General features: G+C 42.4%; 2 protein-coding genes across 3 annotated transcripts in view; one reads left to right on the top strand and one right to left on the bottom strand.

Moving 5' to 3' along the window:
* Window positions 1-23033, top strand: part of LOC139049503 (CKLF-like MARVEL transmembrane domain-containing protein 8) — a 180983-nt gene that overhangs the window by 56089 nt on the left and 101861 nt on the right. The gene's annotated exons all lie outside the window — the stretch shown is intronic.
* Window positions 75-22354, bottom strand: LOC135907845 (kelch-like protein 26). The gene is made up of 2 exons (XM_065439595.2): window positions 22015-22354; window positions 75-16799 (listed from the first exon to the last, which is right to left on the bottom strand). Exon 2 carries the CDS (start codon window positions 16690-16692, stop codon window positions 14875-14877), a length of 1818 nt encoding a protein of 605 aa, XP_065295667.1. The 5' UTR covers window positions 16693-16799; window positions 22015-22354; the 3' UTR covers window positions 75-14874.

Raw genomic sequence — 23033 nt, 5'->3', positions numbered from 1 at the left:
TGTGTAGTAACACTTCCCAGGTCAAGCCAGCTTAGTGAAACTATAGGGAATTGGAACACAGTGCACAGTAAACATGATGAGAAGTAAACTTTCAATATTTAATAAATAGTATCACAGTGTCCTTTTACAGCATACAGCAAGACATGCAGATGGATGCACAGGTCATGAGGCAATCAATCACTTGGGCATGTGATGTGCAACAGGTTCAGCATTAGCTAAGCACAGGAAATAGAAAAGAAACACACACATTTCTTCGAAAAGCTGGATAGGCACACAACAAAATCCTCTGAGCTGCCAACAGCAGTTGCGGCAATCCCTAGCTTAATGGCACAAATGGGTTCATGTGCTACATACACATGATTTGAAAAACATGAATGTAAGAGTAACAAGTTGAAGGATGTTTTTCATTTGGGAACTAAAGTAAAGTTCTATCATAAATTTACAAGGCCTGGAACGCAATTTAAGCAGTTGATCATGTCTAAAGTATGCTTAAGCTTTCCAATCACAAGTGGTTAGCTTATAGCAATGGCCATTCACTTTCATTACTGTTCCCAGCCGTCAATGAATGTACAGTCTGTCGCAAAAGTGTAAATGACATCAATCTTTTTGGCAGAGCAAGCCAGTTCATGCACGTTGAAGCTACAGTTATAACAGCAAAAATGTGGTGTGCTGCATTGAACGCACATAAATGCACACTGCATACCATCTTTCAATTGAATTCTCTATGTTCCAAAATCATTCAATTTATGTCAACCACAGTGCACAAACCTTTCTCTGATAGTGCAGATTGCATTGATGTGTAGGGCGAGAAAGAAATAGCTCTAAACGACTACTACAGTCATACACAGTGGACTAAGTGCTTAACAAAACTATGAGCCTGGGCAATGCCACTTTCAAGTTTTTTTTTTTTAGTCATGCATGACACAACCACTTAGGTGAGCTGCACTCATGTACACAGCCACCAGATACATCACACTTCAGTGAGACCACTTCATCTGGCTGCCTTAGCGAATTTTGAAAGCACCGCAATACACACAGTGGTTACAATGTACACAGTAGCTGTCCTAGCACAGATGGAGAACAATATGTTGAAGGGGCATGATTTCTCATGTTCAAACTGCAGTCAGTTTCTAAGAGTTAAACCTTTTAAACATTGCAAACCTGGTGAGGTACTCAAAAATGACTTAAAATAATTGAACTTATCAAGACGCTTTAGTCCATGCAAAATATAAAATCAATGAAGGACCTTAGCTGCACTAACACGAACAGCGCACATGCTCTGAATGAATCAATGCTCAGGATGATTATAGGTGTGTATCATTCACTGCACAGCTGTCACTGCATTGATCCAATATAAAAGAACCATTACCTTTGTCCACTGAGTCAGTTACTTAGATTCTATCCAAAGCTTAACTTGGCCAGCATCGTATAAAAACAATAGTGTTGACAAAAATGAGTTTTTCATCAATTATATGATATGATAATCCAACCCTGTAATACATAAAGCAGCATCTGTCAGTTTTCAGAAACATTTTGTTATAAGTAATGCCTTTATGTAGTACTCGACGCACAAGTTCCCAACAGGCAACACTACCTCATTTTTTCTTTTGTTTCATTAATAATTGAAAGTGTAAACTACTTAGAATGATCTTCAAGTAGCAAAATGTTTTATCAAAACTAATCATCACCATACACTGAACTCTCCTGATAACGAACCATTGACATAACCAAAGAGCTTTGTTCAAAGCGATGGCCATAAAAGCAGAGGAATTTAAGAAAAGCTCAAACAACACTGGAGGTACACTCAAGCACTGCTAACCCTGAACAAGTCCCTGTTAGTACCAACATATAGATATGCTATGTTCAATCATTTTGGAAAATCCAGAGTCTTAAAGCTGGTTTCTAGTGAAGTACCTTAAAGAAAGCATGCTACGACACTCCTATTTTGCACATTCAAAATTCAAGGGTTCTCTATACTAGAACGGAACAAAAGTGCAGTCTAAGCTGAGGTCATTCACGTTCTACTGAGATTTTTTTCCATATTGCCAATACGCACAACTCCCCTCTTCACTCTAAGTCTTTCTTTGTGCTGTGCCCAAACGGTGCACCTTATGATTGCACAGCTTTTGAAAATGTAAATGGGATCTTGAATGCATTCACTTTGCCATGTGACAGCAGCAGCAAGAGGTATGCAGCAGCAACCACTAGAATGCTATCAACTCTTTCCACACCGAAACTATAGAGCGTCCATCACCAATGATTGAAGGGCACGGAGATGCATATTGTTATGGGGTGTGTAGAAGGCGTTTATTTCACGGAGCCGTACGGCAAGTGGGTGCCGGTACTGCTTGTCATCCTGCTCTTGCTCGCTGCCCTCTTAATATCGTTGCTGCTGATGCTGATGCAACACTACCTTTGAAGTGCTGTAACATGTTACAGCGTGTCACATGTTACAGCGCGTCAAAGGTAGTGGAGCAGCAGCATCAGCAGCAACAAGATTAAGAGGGCAGCCCAGTTGATGAGTCTAACCCAGTCAAGCAGAAATTCCATATCCAATCCCCAGGCTACAACAAAAAGCTTTCTTTCCAAGGAAACACAGAAGCTTAATGCTACATTTGATTTGTGCCAACTCTCCTTTTCATCCCCACTTCAAAGAGGTCAGGCACTACGTAACATATATGAAGTGATCAAGCTCTCCCTGCTTTATCAACCTCTTTCACTGAACATGGCTCTTGTCACTGTCCTCCAGGAACGTAATATTTACTGGAATGAAGGAATTTATTTACTTCACCTATGAATGTTTATAAACTTATATAAGACTAAAATTTTCCTGCAATCTTAGCAAGGTGTGATGCCAAAGGAATTCGTCAATTAAGGGAGTAGCCTCATGCTCACATAACATAAAAGAAACCATGCACAATTAAAATGTAAAACCTGTTTTAGCACTTAAGTCACAATTAAATCTGTTCAGCATTTTATCTCGCAGCCTTTTAAACTAGACCATACCGATAATACGCAGGTCATTATGTATACACAGCATCCTAATATTTTTAAGCTGCTAAATGATTGTATCAAAGTTTAGCCTTTTTTTACTGATCATGAAACTTCAGACGTAACTCGGCACACTCACTGGACTTTGTTTACAAACAGTGCCACTAGCAGCTGCTTTTGCCTCAAACCATTTAAAGTGCCAGATAAAAGAACTGAACTGAAAGGGTGCTGCCATTCTTCCAGAAGATTTCTTCTGTTCTGGATTTAAAGAATGGTGTTCAGCTATGCACACAACTCCATAATGCTGTTAACGGCACTTTACACTCTGCTGTATTTAGAACAAAACACATCATGCAAGATTTCACCAGCTGCATGAAAACGTGCACAATGTGACCTGTAAACACCGCCGCAAGTTTCCAAGCAGTATTAAAGATGCATGAGACATAGAGTCAATGTAATTGTCACAGTAAAATTGCAAATGAAATGTCCAGTAGAGTCTTCAACATATATTTTTTATATAGAGAGAGCTATGCGGGCCACTGTAGCTACCTTCATTTCAACAAATTGGGATGATGACAAACAAATTTGCCTGTTCGGAAAGGGATGGATTCTGCCACTTCATTAGCATTGCTTCCTTCGCTTGACCGATTTGGTCATAAATTTGAAGCTCTGTCAGAGTAAAACTTCGTATCATTCGCTTCATATGAATGTCCTATTGACCTCTGCCACCTTGGACAAGCCACTAATCCTTACTGTGATAAGTGCGGCGAGTTTAAAAAGTGCAAGATTTTATTGGAATGCCCAGATGTGTCAGGAACAGTTATTCTAGAAGAATGGACTAAACTCCCGTGAATACAATAGAGATAAGAAAGATATTAGTTACCACGACTTGTCCGTCAAAAAAAAAAAAATAATAATAATAAAGACAAGAAATCAAGCTCTAGAATATCTTCACCTGCACTGTTCTTTGTCTTACCTTTACATCATCACCCTTTGTATACCTAATATACCTTGATTGTATTTTTTTCACTTAAATTTTGCCACTGTCCTTCTAGTGCCCCTGTTGTCCCCAATCTCACTCCTTACACAGAAGGGAGCATGTTGCTGGTTGTAAGGAAGCCAGCTTCAACCTGTGCTTTTCCTTCAAGGGTGCCTCATCAGGTTTGGCCATTTTGAGCTGACAAGTGCAGTGCATACAATGTGCTAATGATCGTGTCTGCTAAGTATTACACCCCTAAGCGCCGCAGAAAGAGCTTAAATTTCAAATTAAATGCCATTTGCCCTTCTTGCAGGCGCCGCGCGCTCCCAGCCGGAGAGTCAACATATATCGCGCAAGTGTGTTTACACACATGGCAGTGTTGTGACGTCACTCATAATGACACGCGACTTCAAGAGTTATTCAAGGCAACATCAGTTATTTGTTGAATCAGTTGCTTCAATAGATGAATTAAAATTTAGAGAAATAATGAAACATACAAACCGAATGTCTGCGTGTTTTTGTTTTACTTCGTATTGTATCAAGAGATATACTTCCATTTTATCTGCTTGTTCCCCCATTGTGCAGCCGTGCGCGCAGAGAATGAAACTCATGTTCTACTGTGTTCCAGTGTCGCGATCATGCCCTTTCATTCTCTCACACCTGCCTCATTGTTTGTGATTGTGGCACTGATCAGGTGTTCCCGTGCAGAGCGTGCAAAATAGTCTGCTGCGCGAAACGAGACAAACGCAACAGCTTGCAAATGAGACCGTTACCGGTAGTGCACCACTCAGCAAAAACACACAAGGGAAAAAAAAAAGAGAGAGAAGGTGGGACCCATGAAGCATTCACTACGCGATCCTCCAGCTCCAGTATGGGAAAACACAGTGAAGGATTTTCACTTGTGGAGGCTAGACTGGGCAAGTGACGAAGTGTCTATGTTGGTGATGACGCTCGCCTCCTTAAAGGGACCCTGAAACGATTTTGACGATTTTCTAGAAACGTACTGAGTCGTTAGAGTAGGTCCTTCTGATCATTGACGCATCTAAGTGCTTCGCGTAAAGCGTGTAATTTCTTATAAGGTTTTAAAAATGCACATCGCTGCCAATCGCAGCACACTGTGCGGCGGGATTTTATCCCGCCCCTACCCATATGACATCAGTGGGGCGAGCTATCCGATTGGCTGACCAGGGCGCGTGATCGATAATTTTTCCGACTTTATGGTAAACAAATGATGTTCGTAATAGTTGAAATGTTAGTTAATTTGTTTTTATAAAAAGAAAGTAACATAAAGGGGATGCACAAGAAAAATTTTTCAGTACACTTAAGCACTTCCGGCACACATCAAGTGTCGTCTGCTTGTGTTACAACGTGCTCCATCTTTGACGAGAGCTTCGCCGTCAGTGTCGGTCTGTCTTTTGGCGAGTACTACGATTCAACTTTGTTGTGTTGTGGACTACAAACGTAGCGACTGGCAATATGTCAAGCTGCGACATTGTGTCCCTCTGCAAGCCAGTAGACGAGCGGACTGGCTGCAGCGCATCGGACTGCCACTATCCGATCAGCACCAGGATTTGCACGATTGCGGCCGTCACTTTACACCGATAGATTACTAATGCAATAGCATTTCGCGAGTCCGGTATTAGGGTAAGCGCAAAGCGGACAGGGCCCAGCCGTGTCCCCTTGCGTGTCGTTACATGGGATGGACAGACGAGCAAATGTGAATGGTCTGCACGGTGCAGCCACCTGGTGGCATAGAGGTCAACCAGACATAGCAGCAGTAACAAAACGTGTTCTTTACTGCTGGTAGACATTTTTCGCAGGAGTGTAATAGTTAACACGTTGTTTTTGTAAATGTTTAAAATGTTTTACACTTGGTTAGAGCAATATTCGCTCTTTCTTTGGTTAAGCTCTGCGCCAACGGGTGGCTAGACCGTGGAGACCGATCAGGCAGCTCATGTACGTCTACACTAAAGTTCCTTCATCAGCTTGAGTTTATGCTTCCAGCATTCTGTTGAAACATTCCGCTAGTGTGTGGTTAACGGAATACTAGACACATTCGGTGCTGCGACAGAATGCTCGCAACGCACGCTGCTTCGATAGCTTTCGCTTGCGGTCGACGGCCAAGCGGCTAGCAGAGAGGTTTCGCGCAGGCGGGGGCGGGCTCCAAAACAACCGGAAGTGGACGATGTGACGTCGCATAGTGATGCAGAACCAGTGAAGGCAGAGCTTAGCCCCGTGGCTCGACGAACGAGTTGAGGAGGAAAAGCATGACTAGGGAGGAGGGTAACTTGTAATCACTTGCAGTTCCATTAATATGTAACGCTTCACTTAAATTGTGGTGCGAATTTTCTACTTAAGCTGTATCCTACACGTCTACAAAATTCGTCCGAACCGTTTCAGGGGCCCTTTAAATCATAGGTTTGTACAAATTCAAAAAATTTCTATCTCCAATATTAATTAACTAATATCAAAAAATTGTTGCAGTAGAACACTCCTTAGGGGACACGTAACAACTTCCAGCATATAAGCAAAATTTGCTATGTGGACTGGCAAGGGGTCGCTTAAAGAGCTATCTCCTATGCATTTGATGGCTTTTAATTCAAATTGCATTGTTTTTGGTTGGAAGTTACATATGCACCGCTTTTCATAGTGTTTCTGTAACACAGGTCCTTGATCAGCTGTGTGGGAATGTGCACACTATGTAGCCTCCAAATGATGGCAACTGTCCGATGATTGATGTTACAACATGGCACAACTGCTTTGGACAGCATATCAAACTCGCCTATAGCCTTACGGTCAAGTTTCATGACAAGAAAAGAAGTATTAAGGACTGTGATAGCACTCGCAAAACAGCCATATATGCTGCAATGTTGCACTACACAAAGAACAAAAACAGAAATGCATGCATACAAGAAGCACATGTCAACAGAAAGTATGCCAGTGCTTGATCTGCTAAAAATGCCTATGGTTTTATACCACACATGTGCCTATAAACCAGTAACACAAAGAAAGCAGTAAAACCTTAAGTCACTACAACATATCAATTTTCCCCCATAAGAAAACTAAATATAGCCTTGTCAGAAATCAGTTACAGCACCTCACAACGGGTATTAGCCGATAACTCTCCACTGCCAAAATAGTAGACACACATGCTTCTAAGACTGCTGTGAACATCCGGAGAGAAACTTGCGGTCTAGCTCACCTGCAACCTCTTTTATGTATGCATAAGGAATAGTCCTGTATTCACCATGGTGGGTTGCATCAAACTGCTTTTGGAAAGATCTATGTATCTTGGATCAATGAATTTCAAACTGCACTATCTAAAAAGCACAAATTGGAATACCCACTAAACAACCTAAAGAAAAAAAATTATGGAATTGTGGCTTATGAAGAACACCTCGGTGGAGGACTCCAGGTTAAATTTAACCATCTGCAGGTTCTTTGATGTGCGCCTAAACCCAAGTACATGCATGCTTTGGCATCTTGCCCCCATTTAAATACGGCTGTCACAACCAGGAATCGAACCCACGACCTCCTGCAACTGCCTAAAGAAGGTAAGTTATGATGCAGTTACTAAGTATTGCAAAAACGTACAATATAAGGTATGACGCGAACAGCAGGAGAGCAATAACTGATTTCCCAAACCAGCTGAAGCCACAGTCAGATAACCAGAGCCGTGCACTTCCTACTCAAAGCCCCTTTTTTTACCACATAAGAAATTTATCCCTGGCAAGGAAACTGAACAACATTTCAAAATTTACAAATTACATCTAGACAGATGCACTGCAGCCGACAAGAGCATTGCAAACATTTAGAGCTATTATTTTAGTTATCACGGCAGCAAGACATGGTCCATAGTGGCAATGACCCCTCTTAAAGACAGTTTCTGCTATGTCACTCTGCAAGCAAGCTGCATCAGTATACACACAGAGCTAATGCGTTTTCTCTATCCCAATTGGATTTGGTTCACAGCTTCACAACAGAATCCTTTTGTTTTCAATAGTAATACTAATAGTAATATTTTCAATAAGTAATCAATAAGCAAGACATCAGAAATGCACAAATTTTAGTGGGCAAGAAATGCACCTGCTAATGCATCACACAAGTTTGAAACAAAGCATTTCAGATGTACCCTGTAGTGCAGCCAAGCTAAGCACTACTAATTTGTTGTTTGCAAGAATGTGGCATGAAAGGCTCATATGAGCAGCATGCGGTGCTAAATTCAACAGCTTCTCAGCCATATGCCAACTACATTCAAGACCAGAAAAATTCAAAAGCAACTTGCATTAGTATTTAAAAACATTTTTTTTAACCAACAGACCTACTTCATGAAAGTTACATTCACGCCCACAATGAAAAAAAAAATCATTTGCAGCACACTTAAAGGTAAGCTGAAACACTTAAAAAAAAGTAACTTGTCAACAGGTTATTAGTTTTTTACCCCCTGAATACAAAAATCATAGTTTGACAGGCCACAAATCAATGCAAGTTGCATTAATTTAGCAAAAACTACTAGCAGTGTCAGCGAGAGAAGCCGTGGGTCGATTAAGGGGCTCCAATGGCGAAGACGATTACGACATCTTCGGTATCTGCAAGCAGCACGATTCGAATAGAGCGCTCATGTGATCCCTGTGTTGATGTCATCCTCGCGCCCAGCCTTTCACCACTGCGCTGAGCACACGAGGGTGGCAGAGCTTCGACGAAAATTTATAGGGCGATTTGGCACTGCTATGTGCACTACCAAGAAAATAACTTCAGAAGTTAAATTATACTTTGCCAGCCTTCTAAACCACTGTAAATATTCCAATTCTAAGACCTATACAGCTTCCCTTTAAGTAGTCTTGATCAAATGTGAAAACATGTCAACAAAGTCAACAAAGCTTACTTCAAGTCAAAATGTTAGAAATACCTCATTGTTTCATGTACAGTTTTGAACTTGGCTAAAGTGACCCCTACAACACCAAAAGCTCTGATACAGTGCAAAGACAAAATAAATACTACGTACTCCAAATATCAATCACTAAGCACAGAAGCGACTCTTTTCATTTTGTTTAAGCTATCACAATAAGATACACTCGAGGGACTGCAAGCCCCACTTCATTGCTTGAGCAAAATTCAGTGCAGCTGTTTAGAAGCCTTTAAAAGTATAGCCACTTCGATTATTTGCAGATCATAGATAATGAATAGTGCAGAGATACCATAGAATAGCCCTCACGGCTAATACAGAGGGTGCCCACAAATTATGAAAGGAAATGCTTCAGCAACAAGTGAGTAATGTACTATAAAATTTTAGGTTATTACAGAAAGAAAGCAGATAAAAAAAAGAATTTAAGGTGGAAACCAGATCTATAACACTGCCATGCTGCAATGAGGGATGTTCATAAAGTTCGTATTATTGTCATAAAGGAACGTAGACTAGGCCATGAGACTAATCTGGAAGCATAATCTGAGCTCACACTAATGTTAACCTGCTGCATTATTTGTTCAACAGTTATTCTATAGTGAGCAAGCATTAGAGCCTCAACCTGAGCATCAATTTGTGGTTCACCATCGAGTGATGGACAGCCACTCGATGTCCTTTGTTGCCCTGGCTTGTACTTGCACAATTTCACAACAGTGTCACAACCTCGGACAATGTCACTGTGCACCACCACCAGCTTGGCATAAATCTCCTTGGCACTGGGTCCCTTCAAATACAGAAAGCAGATAATTTCTTGCGCTTCAACCAATTTCAGCGATGGATGCTGCTGCTTTTGTTTTGATGTTCTAAGGGTGTACCATAACACTAGGTAGAAAAAAATTTATATTTTGTTGAACCTAGAGAGACGGGCACTCATTTTGATGCCTATCTTGTAAGCCTGTTACAAATTTAAGGCACTGATATGAACTTTATGAACACCCCTCATATGTACAATGCTCTGAAGACCATAGGAGCTCAGTAACCTCTTTTACTGGAATAAATGGCTTCGACAATCTTGACAGTGTAACCAACAATATTGCCAAGAGGAGCCCCACATCAGAAATGCATATCACTCAGAACGAAAAAAAAAAAAAAAGATGGCAGCTGCTACAGTTTCATTCCTTCCATAAGACAATTCATTATGAATTTTTTTTTTCTATATGATCCACTTGTAGTACACTATTCCTAAAGGGACACTAAAGGCAAATACTAAGTGATGACTCGGCAGGGTTTGGGTGCGAGCTAGTTGCTACGGATCATTCATATTTAAAACAGCGCCCCCCAAAAAAAAACACGGACAAGGGAGGACACAGGATGAGTGCTAAAATACTAAGTCATAGTGGACTGTTTAAAAACCATTCCAGAAACCTTGCAACACTTGTTTCGTGCCAAGTAAAGACTTACTTTACGAGAAAATTACATCTGAAGGGTGCACAGACCTTTTTCGAAATTCAAATCTCCCACCACCCAACCGGAGGAGTGGTCACATTGCATATGTCACGACCACCCTTTGCTGCCATCGGTGACCACCCTTTGCTGCCTTTGCTGCTATCGGTACAGACACCAGTACCGAGCCATGACAGAGCGGCGGATTCGCTGCTGCAGCTGCTTTTTGGTCAAGTGGCATAGACCTCTCGGGCATCTCGCGACATTTACATGGAAGTTGAATTCTCTGCTACTTGCAGTTTGTGCAAGTTTCGCAAGCCAGCGAAACCAGCGCAGTACTCATTATCATCAGAAGCAGCAGCCTGATTACGCCCACTGCAGGGCAAAGGCCTCTCCCATATTTCTCCAACTACCCCGGTCACGTACCAATTGTGGCCATGTTGTCCCTGCAAACTTCTTAATCTCATCCGCCCACCTAACTTTCTGCCGCCCCCTGCTACCCTTCCCTTCCCTTGGAATCCAGTCCGTAACCCTTAATGACCGTCGGTTATCTTCCCACCTCATTACATGTTCTGCCCACGCCCATTTCTTTTTCTTGATTTCAACTACGATTTTATGTTGTTCCCTCGCCCAATCTGCTCTTTTCTTATTGCTTAACGTTACACCCATCAGTCTTCTTTCCATAGCTCATTGCGTCGTCCTCAATTTAAGTAGAACCCTTTTCGTAAGCTTCCAGGTTTCTGCCCCATAGGTGAGTACTGGTAAGACACAGCTGTTATACACTTTTCTCTTCAGGGATAAAGGCAACCTGCTGTTCATGATCTGAGAATGCCTGCCAAATGCACCCCATTCTTATTCTTCGGATTATTTCAGTCTCATGATACGGATCCACGGTCACTACCTGTCCCAAGTAGATGTATTCCCTTACCCCTTCGAGTGCCTTGCTACCTATCGTAAACTGCTGTTCTCTTCCGAGACTGTTAAACATTACCTTAGTTTTCTGCAAATTAATTTTTAGACCCACCCTTCTGCTTTGCCTCTCCAGGTCAGTGAGCATGCATTGCAATTGGTCGCCTGAGGTACTAAGCAAGGCAATATCATCAGCAAATCGCAAGTTACCAAGGTATTCTCAATTAAATCTTATGCCCATTTCTTCCCAATCCATGTCTCAATACCTCCTTGTAAACACACTGTAAATAGCATTGGAGAGATCGTATCTCCCTGCCTGACGCCTTTCTTTATTGGGATTTTGTTGCTTGTTTTATGGAGGACTACGGTGGTTGTGGAGCCGCTATAGCTATCTTTCAGTACTTTTACATACGGTTCGTCAACACCCTGATTCCGTAATGCCTCCATGACTGCTGAAGTTTTGACTGAATCAAACGCTTTCTCGTAATCAATGAAAGCTATATATAAGGGTTGGTTATATTCCGCACATATCTCTATCACTTGATTGATAGTGTGAATATGGTCTATTGTTCAGTAGCCTTTACGGAATCCTGCCTGGTTCTTTGGTTGACAGAAGTCTAAAGTGTTCCTGATTATATTTGCGATTACCTTAGTAAATACTTTGAAGGCAACGGACAGTAAGCTGATCGGTCTATAATTTTTCAAGTCTTTGGCGTCCCCTTTCTTATGGATTAGGATTATGTTAGCATTCTTCCAAGATTCAGGTACGCTCGAAGTCATGAGGCAATGCGTATACAGGGTGGCCAGTTTTTCTAGAACAATCTGCCCACCATCGTTCAACAAATCTGCTGTTACCTGATCCTCCCCAGCAGCCTTTCCGCTTTGGATAGCTCCCAAGGCTTTCTTTACTTCTTCTGGAATTACTTGTGGGATTTCAAATTCCTCTAGACTATTCCCTCTTCCATTATCGTCGTGGGTGCCACTGGTACTGTATAAATCTCTATAGAACTCCTCAGTCACTTGAACTATCTCATCCATATTAGTAATGATATTGCCGGCTTTGTCTCTTAGTGCATACATCTGGTTCTTGCCTATCCCCAATTTCTTCTTCACGGTTTTTAGGCTTCCTCCGTTCCCGAGAGCATGTTCAATTCTATCCATATTATACTTCCTTACCTCAGCAGCACGCTTGTTACGCGCAGTACTATGTGATAACAAAACTGCTGAAACGCGAAAGTGTGGGCAACGCAGAGTCGAGCAAAAACGAAACCTTTCGATCGCCTGCGTTGTTGTCAAGGGTGGTTTTTAGGCTTCCTCCGTTCCCGAGAGCATGTTCAATTCTATCCATATTATACTTCCTTACCTCAGCGGCACGCTTGTTACGCGCAGTACTATGTGATAACAAAACTGCTGAAACGCGAAAGTGTGGGCAACGCAGAGTCGAGCAAAAACGAAACCTTTCGATCGCCTGCGTTGTTGTCAAGGGTAATTTTAATGAGTTCTTTTTTCTAAATATGAAATAGAACTGGACAAGTAGCATTTTACTTCATGTTATAATCCAATACAAGGATGTTTTTTGCAACAACTGGTTGAGTACTAGTGACAGAATTTAATTGAGGAGTGCTTTCGTCATCAGGCAAGTACTTGAATGCCCCGGGGGAGTCTCTAATCATGTCCAGCATTTACTTTAATTTCTCGATTATTAAGGCTCTGTTCGCAATAATATTGACGCCTTAGAGATTCCCAAGCATTAATCGATCACTTTAGCTTGACTTAATATTTGCCTTTAGTGTCACTTGAATAGCATAAGCTACATTACAGTTCTGGAAATTTTTGTGCTCAACATTGAACAATTATTGATTCATGGAATGAGAGCCTTGGACCTTGAATTTAGCCCAATGATTGCAGGTTATGCAAGTCATTCATTTCCAGTTCGATTGTCAGCCAAAATGCACTGAACAGCCTCTAAGCTGTTCCATTAATTTCATTCATCAGCACAACAACTAATATTTGTTTGTACTATGACAGCAGTTCTAAGCTAGGAAGTGTGTTCATGCTGCCCATCCCATGCAATCACAAACCTTGCCAACTGTGCGTCCATTCCGAAGCCCTATGACGGCTTAAGTGCACGAGCCCAACTATTTGGTTGTGTAAAATACAGACAGGCTAAAAGACATCAGCAAGGAGCCATCTCCTTTCAAATTGGTTAGTGTTATAAATAGCTGTTAAAACTTTAGCAGGAACAGGCAGACGAAGAGCAGGCAGATGGCTCGATCATGCACGGAAGCTCTGTTGATAGTATGCAGTAAAAAGCCAATGGAGAGAAGGTGTAGATAGAACAATATTTGTGAAAGACTGAATGAAATTGCACAGAACTGCATGCACTTCAAGATTGCAAAATATCCTGGGACAATCAAAATTATTTGCACAACATTGCATAGCACTGGGGGGCGACTTTATTCATAATTTAAGTCATTTTCTTAAACTGCAAAAAGAACTAACCTGCAATACAAAAGTGCACCTACTGAATAATGAATTGAAGCCAATTCACTTTACAAATCAAGCATCAAAAAGCTGCCCTCCCTCCCCCCATTTCCCCAACCCTACACACACACACACACACACACACACACACACACACACACACACACACACACACACACACACACACACACACACACACGCGCGCACGCACACACCTTAGCCATTACGTATCTGTTATATGCATAGCTTACTAAAATAATTTGAGCACACTGCTGGAAAAGCTTTGGAAATTAAAAGGTAAATGATCTCACTGCTTACTGCCAAACACCTTAATTTCAAAAATCACAACAAACCCAGTTGTCATTTTAAACTTTCCCATCAGATACATTTGCACCATGTTGTTAATTCACATGGTAAGTAAAAATTGAGTTTTTGACTATGTGTTCAGGTAAATTGGCTAATATGCAACAACTCCAAATGAAACCCATGTCCACATAAGCTGCCAAGAAGGTTCTGCAGCAGTAAGCTATCAGGTTCCTCTGCTCAGCAGCATTATATATTTAGCTTCAATGGGTATGGAAGCAAATTGGTAACATTAATTTACATATTCTGCAAGGACAAAATGACATACCTGTCGCTCATCATAAGTGCAGCTACCATAAACACATTCAAATGCAGCTAAATATTCTCTTTTCATGTTTCCAAATCTAGTGTGAACAAGTGCACCTTTTAATATAAGCAGGTGCATTCAGCTAAAGTCAACAGATGCACCAGTAAGAATGCTTCTCTAATGGCTGAACTTTCAAAATGGTGGTACTCAACAAACTGCAACAGCAGTAGCATACATGCTACGATAGTGACTCAGCACAAAAGGCACGGCAGCTCACACAAAAAGCAAATGCAGCATTTCACTGATATAAAAATGTGAAAATTTGCTACATGGCATGCATAAGCATCTGCTACACTTCAAGTTACAACCTTGTCTCGCAACTGTCTTTGAAAATTCCATGAAAATTCTGTAGCAGGCCGACATTATGCATGCTACTTGAGGGGAGAAAAAGAAAACTAAATGCATGCAAAATTACACAATATGGGCAGTAGTCATCACACACTGGCTTCGTTCTCGGTGGCACAAACTGGGCAATATGCCCAGCACTGCCAAAACTCACATTAAGGTCTTGTCCGAGATGACATCAAGGTCATCTCTACAGCGGGGGACAAACAGGGTGCAGCACACATGCTCCCATATGTCCTGCGGGTAAGGTTGCACTTCCTCCCAACCGAGACTGCCATCCAAGTCAAACCTCTCTACAACTCCACTTGCTCGATCAAATGTAGTGTCACTGTGGAAACCGCCAACTGTGTAGAGCCACGAGCCAAGCACTGCAACACCAGCATGGTATCGTGGAGTTGGCACTGTTGTCACAGGAGTCCATGCATTAGCAGCTATGTCATATGCTTCAACTGACTCGGCAAGGACGCGCGTGCCCGTTGCAGCATCTTCATACCATCCACCACAGACCACAAGGCGGTCCCCGTAAACCACCATGGAGTGATCAGCTCGGGGTATAGACATAGGAACCATCGTCTCCCAGCTATCGGTGCGTGTATCATAGCGAAGAAGGGAGTTGAGCACTGAATCTGCATTGAGACCACCAGAAACGAACAAGTATGGGCCCCAGGCTGCTCCAGCATGCTGAGTTCGGGCGCCTGGAAGTGGGGCCACGGGCATCCACACATCAGTGTGCGGGTCGTAACGCTCACAATGAGCCTCTCCATCTTCAGCAGTGTCGACATCACCAAGCACCTCCCCAGCACCCCCCACCGCATAGAGATCATCTCGTGCCACGCAAAGTGCAAATCGACAACGCTCCCAGCGCATGGGCGCCATGGTCGACCACTCCCCGGTGAGTGCATTGTAACGGAAGCCAAATGGGTGCACATTTTCCTGGTGCAGACTCTGGTTGAAGCAGCCGCCTACCACATAAAGCTCGTTCCCAAGAACAGCTGTGCCAAAATTGCACTGCTCCACATGAGGAATAGAAGTGAGATATTTCCAACGGCCTGCACTAGGCAAGTAGTATGTGATTTCATTAGTCACTCCCGACAAGCCAAACCCTCCTACTTTGAGCAATACAAGCTCCATGCCTCGAGTATTCACGAGGCTAGGGGGTGGTTGGCCGCCAATGCCAGACAGGTGGGGAGGAATCCTACGAGAGAAAAGGCACTGCAGGACTGGAGAATCCCATAACTCAGCAAGTCTGGATGCCGGAATTTCCGAAAAACAAACATAAGAGACCAACTTGCGCGCCTGTGAGAGCCGATCCCCTACATCACAGGCAACCCAGTTGAGGACAAACGAAAGTACATCGCCCTCCGGACAATTCACAGGGAAATCGCAGGCAAGCAGATGCTCCATTTGTGTTGTTGAGAGCCGCTGAAATTCTGGTGTTTTTGCAAATTGGTGCAAGTTTGCACAAATAAAACGATACACTCGCTTCCGAAGTCTTCGCAATGAGTATGTTTCTGCAAGTGTAGCAACATCAATGCAGTTTTCAAGGTCAAGCTGATCTTGCAGATATGAAGAGCAGGCTTCAACGACAGGAGTCAGTCCAATATGATTTGCTGTAGCCAACACGTCTTGAATGTTCGCTAAGCTTAGCACCAGCCTTGATGTATATGCATACTCCAGTAGGCATCGCAGACCCTGGGCACTGACTCCATTAAGACAGATCTCAGGCTGACGGCTCTCGAGCATAGCATCTGTGAACATAGCACGAAAATAGTCACTGCAGGCAGCAAGAACAGCACGGTGTGCCTTGAACTCTCGTCCACCAGCGATTAGAGTTACATCAAGAAGCTGTCCACGGGCTCGCAGAAGGTTGAGGCCATTAAGAAGTGCATTGGCATGTGGTGGAGATTCAAAGTGAACCATTCGGAACCCTGGTACAGTTCCATCACTGTGCCTTGAGACTTCCTTCATCCTCTGCTCTTAGACTGAATACGTCGTTCAGCTTACAACTGTGTTCAGCCGGAAACGTTGCTTCTTTGGTAGAATCATCACTGCAAGGAGATCACTGGCACTGCTACCTGGGCATGAAAGAAAGACATCGCTTTAGTGGACATTGCTAAGAAAATCACTAGACTACAAAAGCTACAGCGTACACACACTATAGCATGTGCGTGCAGAAAGCAGCCCTTATTACAATGACACAGCCAGCATTACTGATGACACCAAGCCAAAAGCAAACTTTCAAACAGTCATTTCCTACTTCAGTAACTTGAATAAAATGTGGTCAAAACACAAACATGATACATACATCTTAGCACTGTCTCATTATCTTATGCTCACACATGAAAAGAAAAAAATAATTTCCATTTTTCAGCACTGTGTCTGTGCTCTTTACTTTGTCCTGACTGAAAAGTGATTCAATTCCCTTCAAATGCACCAACCAGCCCAGTTTCATCACACTCCTGCACCACCATAGTCGGTTACAGATGACCACCCCCATGCATGCTTTTGCTCGTTTGTGACACTGTCATCCACTCATTTGTCAGACCAATAATGGATGCTGAAACACCCCTTCTTTAGTTGAGGCACATGCACTGCATGCCAGTGCCTGCACCTATGATTTCATCAGTCTTTCTCAAGTTTCAACAGTGCTGCGCTCTCCTCTCGTTGTTTGTCATTTAAGATAATGCTCGAACTTTAGTGAAAAATAATATAGCCGCTTATTTTTCACATATTTTACTGTTAAAAAAGGGCAACACAAAAGACAAAACACAGAGAGGAGTAGAAATCTCCTGTACTGTTGTTGTTCTCCCCTTCATGTTCCATCTATCACACTGCCTTTTTTATTATGCAAGTGTAACAACATGCCAAGTGATCCACCCTTCTACAAGCATTTCTAGAGTTGCATAACGTTCATAGAAACATTGAGTAACTTGACAGCCTCAAGCAGATAATGCACTTTTAACATTTCCCCACCTGGCTTCTTGATGCATTTGCTTCAGCTAGAGATGAATGGTATAGCCAACACAGCGGCATTAAGGTATAGCAGTTTAATTAGCACAAGATGCCACCTACAAGGTATTTTCTAATTTTGTTGGCACATTTCAAGATCAATATTACGACATTTCAAGTAACTACAACATTATTAATCAAATTTGGGACAACTTCGGACAACATGCACATCTGTGAATGTGGTCAAAGTGCTCATATGGAGTTCAATATGTCACCCATATTTTATTTTTTTAAATTTACATTTTATTTTGTTTACATTTACATTTTATTTTGTTTACATTTACATTTTATCCATGCAAAATAGTACAATTTGAAGACTTATCTTGCACCTTGCCTTTTCTCTGTAATGAGGGGAATGAATGAAGTAACATTGCTATTTACTTGCAAGAAATGTGTCCCCAGGTGACTGTCTTCGAAAATATTTTGTCCACTCATCACTACCCAACAACCAGTCTTACAAGCTGCTCTAGCATTTGAACTACATTGAAAATGCCAGCCTAGATTTTAGGTCAGCGAATGATTGCTGCACTTTAATGGAGATGAGAGCCAAAATCTGAGTGATGGTGGCTGTGCCCTTGATACCAGTATGCCACTTTTTTTGGTCAAGGCAGGTGGACACATCCTTGTGTGTATGCAACTACCCAAGTGTACTGCCGATGGAGAGATTGTATTTCAAAATAATGGAAACAAGTATGCTTTAATCCCTTAAATAAGAAATATAACTTTAATTGGATGCAGAAAGTTGCAAGGCGATAACACAAATTGGCTCATAGCGGTGAAACATTGTAACCAAAGAAGTTGTTATCCCATGTGATGTCAGATAAAAGCAAATGCCTTAACCACTGCCAACTGCACTCTGTTTTTTATGAAACGTTACTTCTATGCTACCACTGGGAGATTTATCAACATTTTATTTTCATGTGTGCAACTACAGGTAGTTCTGGCTGAAAAGTGGTGTTGCATTTACCATGTGTCATCAAATTGCCTCAAAATCAAAAGCCCATTATTGTGCACTTGGAATTTCAGCTCATGTTTCATATTTGCTTCACTTTTCCCCTTCCAGTGCCCTGGAGGAGTGTCATGTACCACTTATATTCTCTTGTGCCATCAATTTTCTTTACAGCTGGGACACAACTGAATGTAAAAAAAAAAATGATGTCTTCACAATGAATTATAAGTTTGCAGAAGCATGTCACAATTTGGAGGCATTCTTCAATCCTATCAACTTCATACAGGCAAACTCGGATATATCGAATCTGAAGGAAATCACAATAAAATTCAATATATAGGTATTTCGAGAAAAAAGATGTTAATCAAAAGTTTTCAAGGGGATTTTACAGCTGTTCTATGTACACAATGATTCATTATATGTGGGTTCCATATATCCAGGTTCGACAGGTGTTCTTAAAATTCACTTTTCTGCTGCCAAAGCTGCAATGATTCCAAGTCCAATTTATGCCACAAGTTATTGCTATCACTTTCAATCATTAGTGTGTTGAGATCTGGACACTTATAATCAAGCTAGCTCGTAGATACAAATATTCTGTTAAAAATGTTTCACATTTCTAAAAGAAACCAGTGTGGGCATGTACAATTTCAATGATATGCACACTGACGAGGTCATTGCAGGCTGTTGCTCAAGCCCAATGGAGTTAAATGTAAGCTCACCGAACCTGCAGAAGCAGAATCGCAGACACTTACTCACACATTCGGCTACATATGCACATTATAGAAACCTGTGCTTGAATGGACATTGTTGTGCTTGTTGTTTCTTGAGCTGTTAGGACAACCGTGAACGTAAAGCTGAAAACACATCCCAACACCCAAGCGTATACTTGGCAATCGATTTACATATTCAGGTTTGCTCACAACAACACCACCAAGCTTACTAGGTATTGCACGCTTGCACAGAACATCTAGCCAAAATATTTGACACCTCCTTTCTGGCAGCCCCAGAACCACTTGTGATAAATCAAGACTTTTGTACAGAAACACTGAACAGAGCGTGTTGTCGTCTGCTGTGGAGGAACCACAAATATGAGTTTCAGTGCATACACCCTATACAACTACAATTACATTTGCTTATTGAGGTATTCATTCTGGTTTCTTAACACGAATAACAGCATTTATTTGTTGAACTTTATTGAACCTAGCAAGCACTGTATGACACTATATGGAATACAGAGGTACATTTAGCACCTGATCCGGTACTACATCTCTGTGTTCTTGGTTTTCTGTCTATCTTGTTTTGGGCTTGTCCTGTCTAGTGTTCATCTAATGTAGCACATAGCAAGAAAATGTTTCATACTTTTCAATCTAAGACACCTGTTGTACCCAAGCTCACGTTCTGCAATACCTAACATTTTTAAATCCTGTAGAAGAAAAATAAATGAGCTCTTTATTGAATGTATGGGCACAGTTGCCTGAATTGGCGTGCGCGGCTTAGTTGCTGCACGCGCCGATCCAGGCAGCCATGGTTTGGGCAAGTGACACACTTGAAATTGTTCAATGTTCGCTCACAACCAGATAATCCTGTGATGTGCTGGTGGCAAGTTCACAGTGTAAACGATAAGTGTGTGGAAATATGCATGTGGTACTGCATGTACAGCCTTTGTCAAAAGTGTACAGGCTACTCCGTGCCTAAACTGCACACGTCTTTCAGGTGTGTGGTGCGGTTCTCATGGTGCTCCTGACACTTCATAACTCTGGATAGCGAGTACGCGTTCTTTTCATTCTACAGGGTATTGTAACAAGAGACGGCCTGTAGTCACTCTTGCTGTCGCATGAAACATAGCCCATATACTTTGACAATACCTGTACCTGTAGATATATTTAGTGAAGCAAAAGCTGCGCTGATTCCCCGTATTTCAAAATGCCTTCTAACTTGAAGCCCATGCTTGACTTGATCTAAATGACGCCTGGCAGTGAATGTGCCCAAGCTGCACATTGCATTTCCTTCGGTGCATTCACTTGCAGGCGTCATTTAAATAAAGTCAAGCGTGGTCTTCAATGCAAGATGCAAGCGTACTTTTTCGGGAAAGAAAGAAATGAAAGACTTGCCATAGAGACAGCTGACACAAAATTGACCGTTACTGTATCAAAACAAGCGATTCAAAAAATAAATTATGGGGTTTTACGTGCCAAAATCCCTTTATGATTATGAGGCCCGCCGTAGTGGAGGACTCCGAAAATTCTGACCACCTGGGGTTCTTTAACGTGCACCTAAATCTAAGTACGTACACGGGTGTTTTCGCATTTCGCCCCCATCGAAATGCGGCCGCCGTGGCCAGAACAAGCGATTCAGGTCACATGGTCAGAGTCAGTGCACTTGAACAAGGCACTACTTTTGACTAGTTGGCCAGTCATACTGGGAAACTGTAGCTGCAGTGCGACACACACACGCACATGCAGACATATGGACAGTGTTTCCTCGCACCATGCATCTGACTTTGTCCTAGTAGCACTACTCAATTTCACATGAATTGAGTGCATAAGCTTGCACATACCGTAGAATGCGTAAGATTTGTGCCTGCCGCAAAGTTTAGCCATCAACAAGTCAACAGAAAAGTGGCGATGCCAAAACACTGCTAATCTGAAGTGGACCCTAGAAAGTACACTTCAGGACCCAAGAGGATGATGTTTCATACCGCAGTATATACAATGTGAATGCACAAACAATTGTCGGCTTAATTACAAGCCAGTCAATGCCGTAATTCTGCCAGACTCCTTCGTCGGAAACATCTAAATTTAAGAATGCCCCGCCAAGTACAAGCTCCAAAAACCAGAAGAGTAATGAATAACTGAATGTGCAAGTGAGCGGCAAAAGCTTAAAGATGACGGGCACCGCAACAACGATTGGTGATCTAACACTTGCGCTAAGAACACCTATTTTTAAACGAGAGGCTGGCTGTCCGTCTTAAACACGTCATAATTATGTTTTAACGAAGGAATAAGAAACATGCTTTAACATGTTCGGTGGAAGTTATCTTGCGGACAAGGTTCTGAGTGGTGGTGTAGAAGTTACGGGGTGCTTTTTACGACGCGACGATAGATTGGATTGGAGGGCACATGTAACCGGCAAACGGAGGCCTCAGGAGAGCACCTGAGATTATATTAATGCTGTGTCTAAAGGTACGTCAGACGTACCTGCTTTTTTTTTTTTTCTTGCGTCTTCATGTAATTTAACTGCCGAGTTTAATTACGCGAAACGTTTACGCTTTGAAACTGACTAGACTGGATACAATACGTTTATAGAAGACTGTAAGCGTATTGATAACTTACCTACAGCACGCCCTGTGTGGGCGATTCCATGCCCAGAACTGCATGGCAATGGGATGGCGAACTAACCAGAGCACGGAGGGTCGAAATCTCGGTCAGCTGTATTGTCGCTTGCACGTTAGGACTAACGTGGGAAAAACGCCTCTGATCGGCAAGCGGACAGATCACATGTGCTGGCAAATGCCCATGCCAGAGGCATTCAAGTCAAGGACCCGAAGTGGTTGATTACTGATTCTGATTAAAATGTTAGCGAGCGGACAAGCGCCTTAGCTAACGCATTAGCTAGCGACCTCAGAAGCGAAAGGATTAAAAAAAGGCCGGCGTTGGGCGTACCCGGTGGTTCTAACGGGTACGTTGCGTTCACCCAAATAGCCAACCTATTACTGATTTGGCTTGGCTCCCGTTGGATTTTTAAAAGGCGGCGGTAGTGCGCTTTAGACATTTCTTGAATTTCTTGTGAGCGTCTGTGCAACAAGGTGTAACCTTTCTCTATGGTGAAAACTTTACGAGGTGTTTCTGCGTTGTATGTTCGATTTAAGTGGTCTTCGCTGCCGTGGTTAGTTTGTTTGGCTGGTTAGTACATGTGCAAACGGGCTTTTGTGGTGTTCTGGAGTTGTGGAAGGTCGTCGCCCCTATTGCAAGTACTTGCGTTGTCGCGACATCATTCGAACACTATACGATCAGAGCAGAAACAAGTGCTGTAACCTACCCCGGTTATTGTGTAGGCGTCAGCTCTCGAAGTATTGGTCAATGCACGGTGGGAGCCCGTTTTATCTGCGGATGCGTGCTTGCACCAACTCTGACGAAACTCTGATCATTCGGGACCTATGAAAGCAGTGCTGTGTTGTTTTTGTTCCCTGCTTAGTTCGCCTGTTTACATACTCGCCTGAATGTGTGCTATTGTGGTTTTTAAGTTTTCCCCCGTGGGTCTGTACCAGATACCTCGCATTCAGCTGCTTGTCACCTGTGGTCGTTTATAACTTTGCTGCAGAATTTTGTCCTTAAGTCGAATAAACTTTGGA

The sequence above is a fragment of the Dermacentor albipictus genome, chromosome 1 (assembly GCF_038994185.2).
Source record: "Dermacentor albipictus isolate Rhodes 1998 colony chromosome 1, USDA_Dalb.pri_finalv2, whole genome shotgun sequence".
NCBI lineage: Eukaryota > Metazoa > Arthropoda > Arachnida > Ixodida > Ixodidae > Dermacentor > Dermacentor albipictus.
This window is presented reverse-complemented; position numbering and strand designations above follow the sequence as displayed.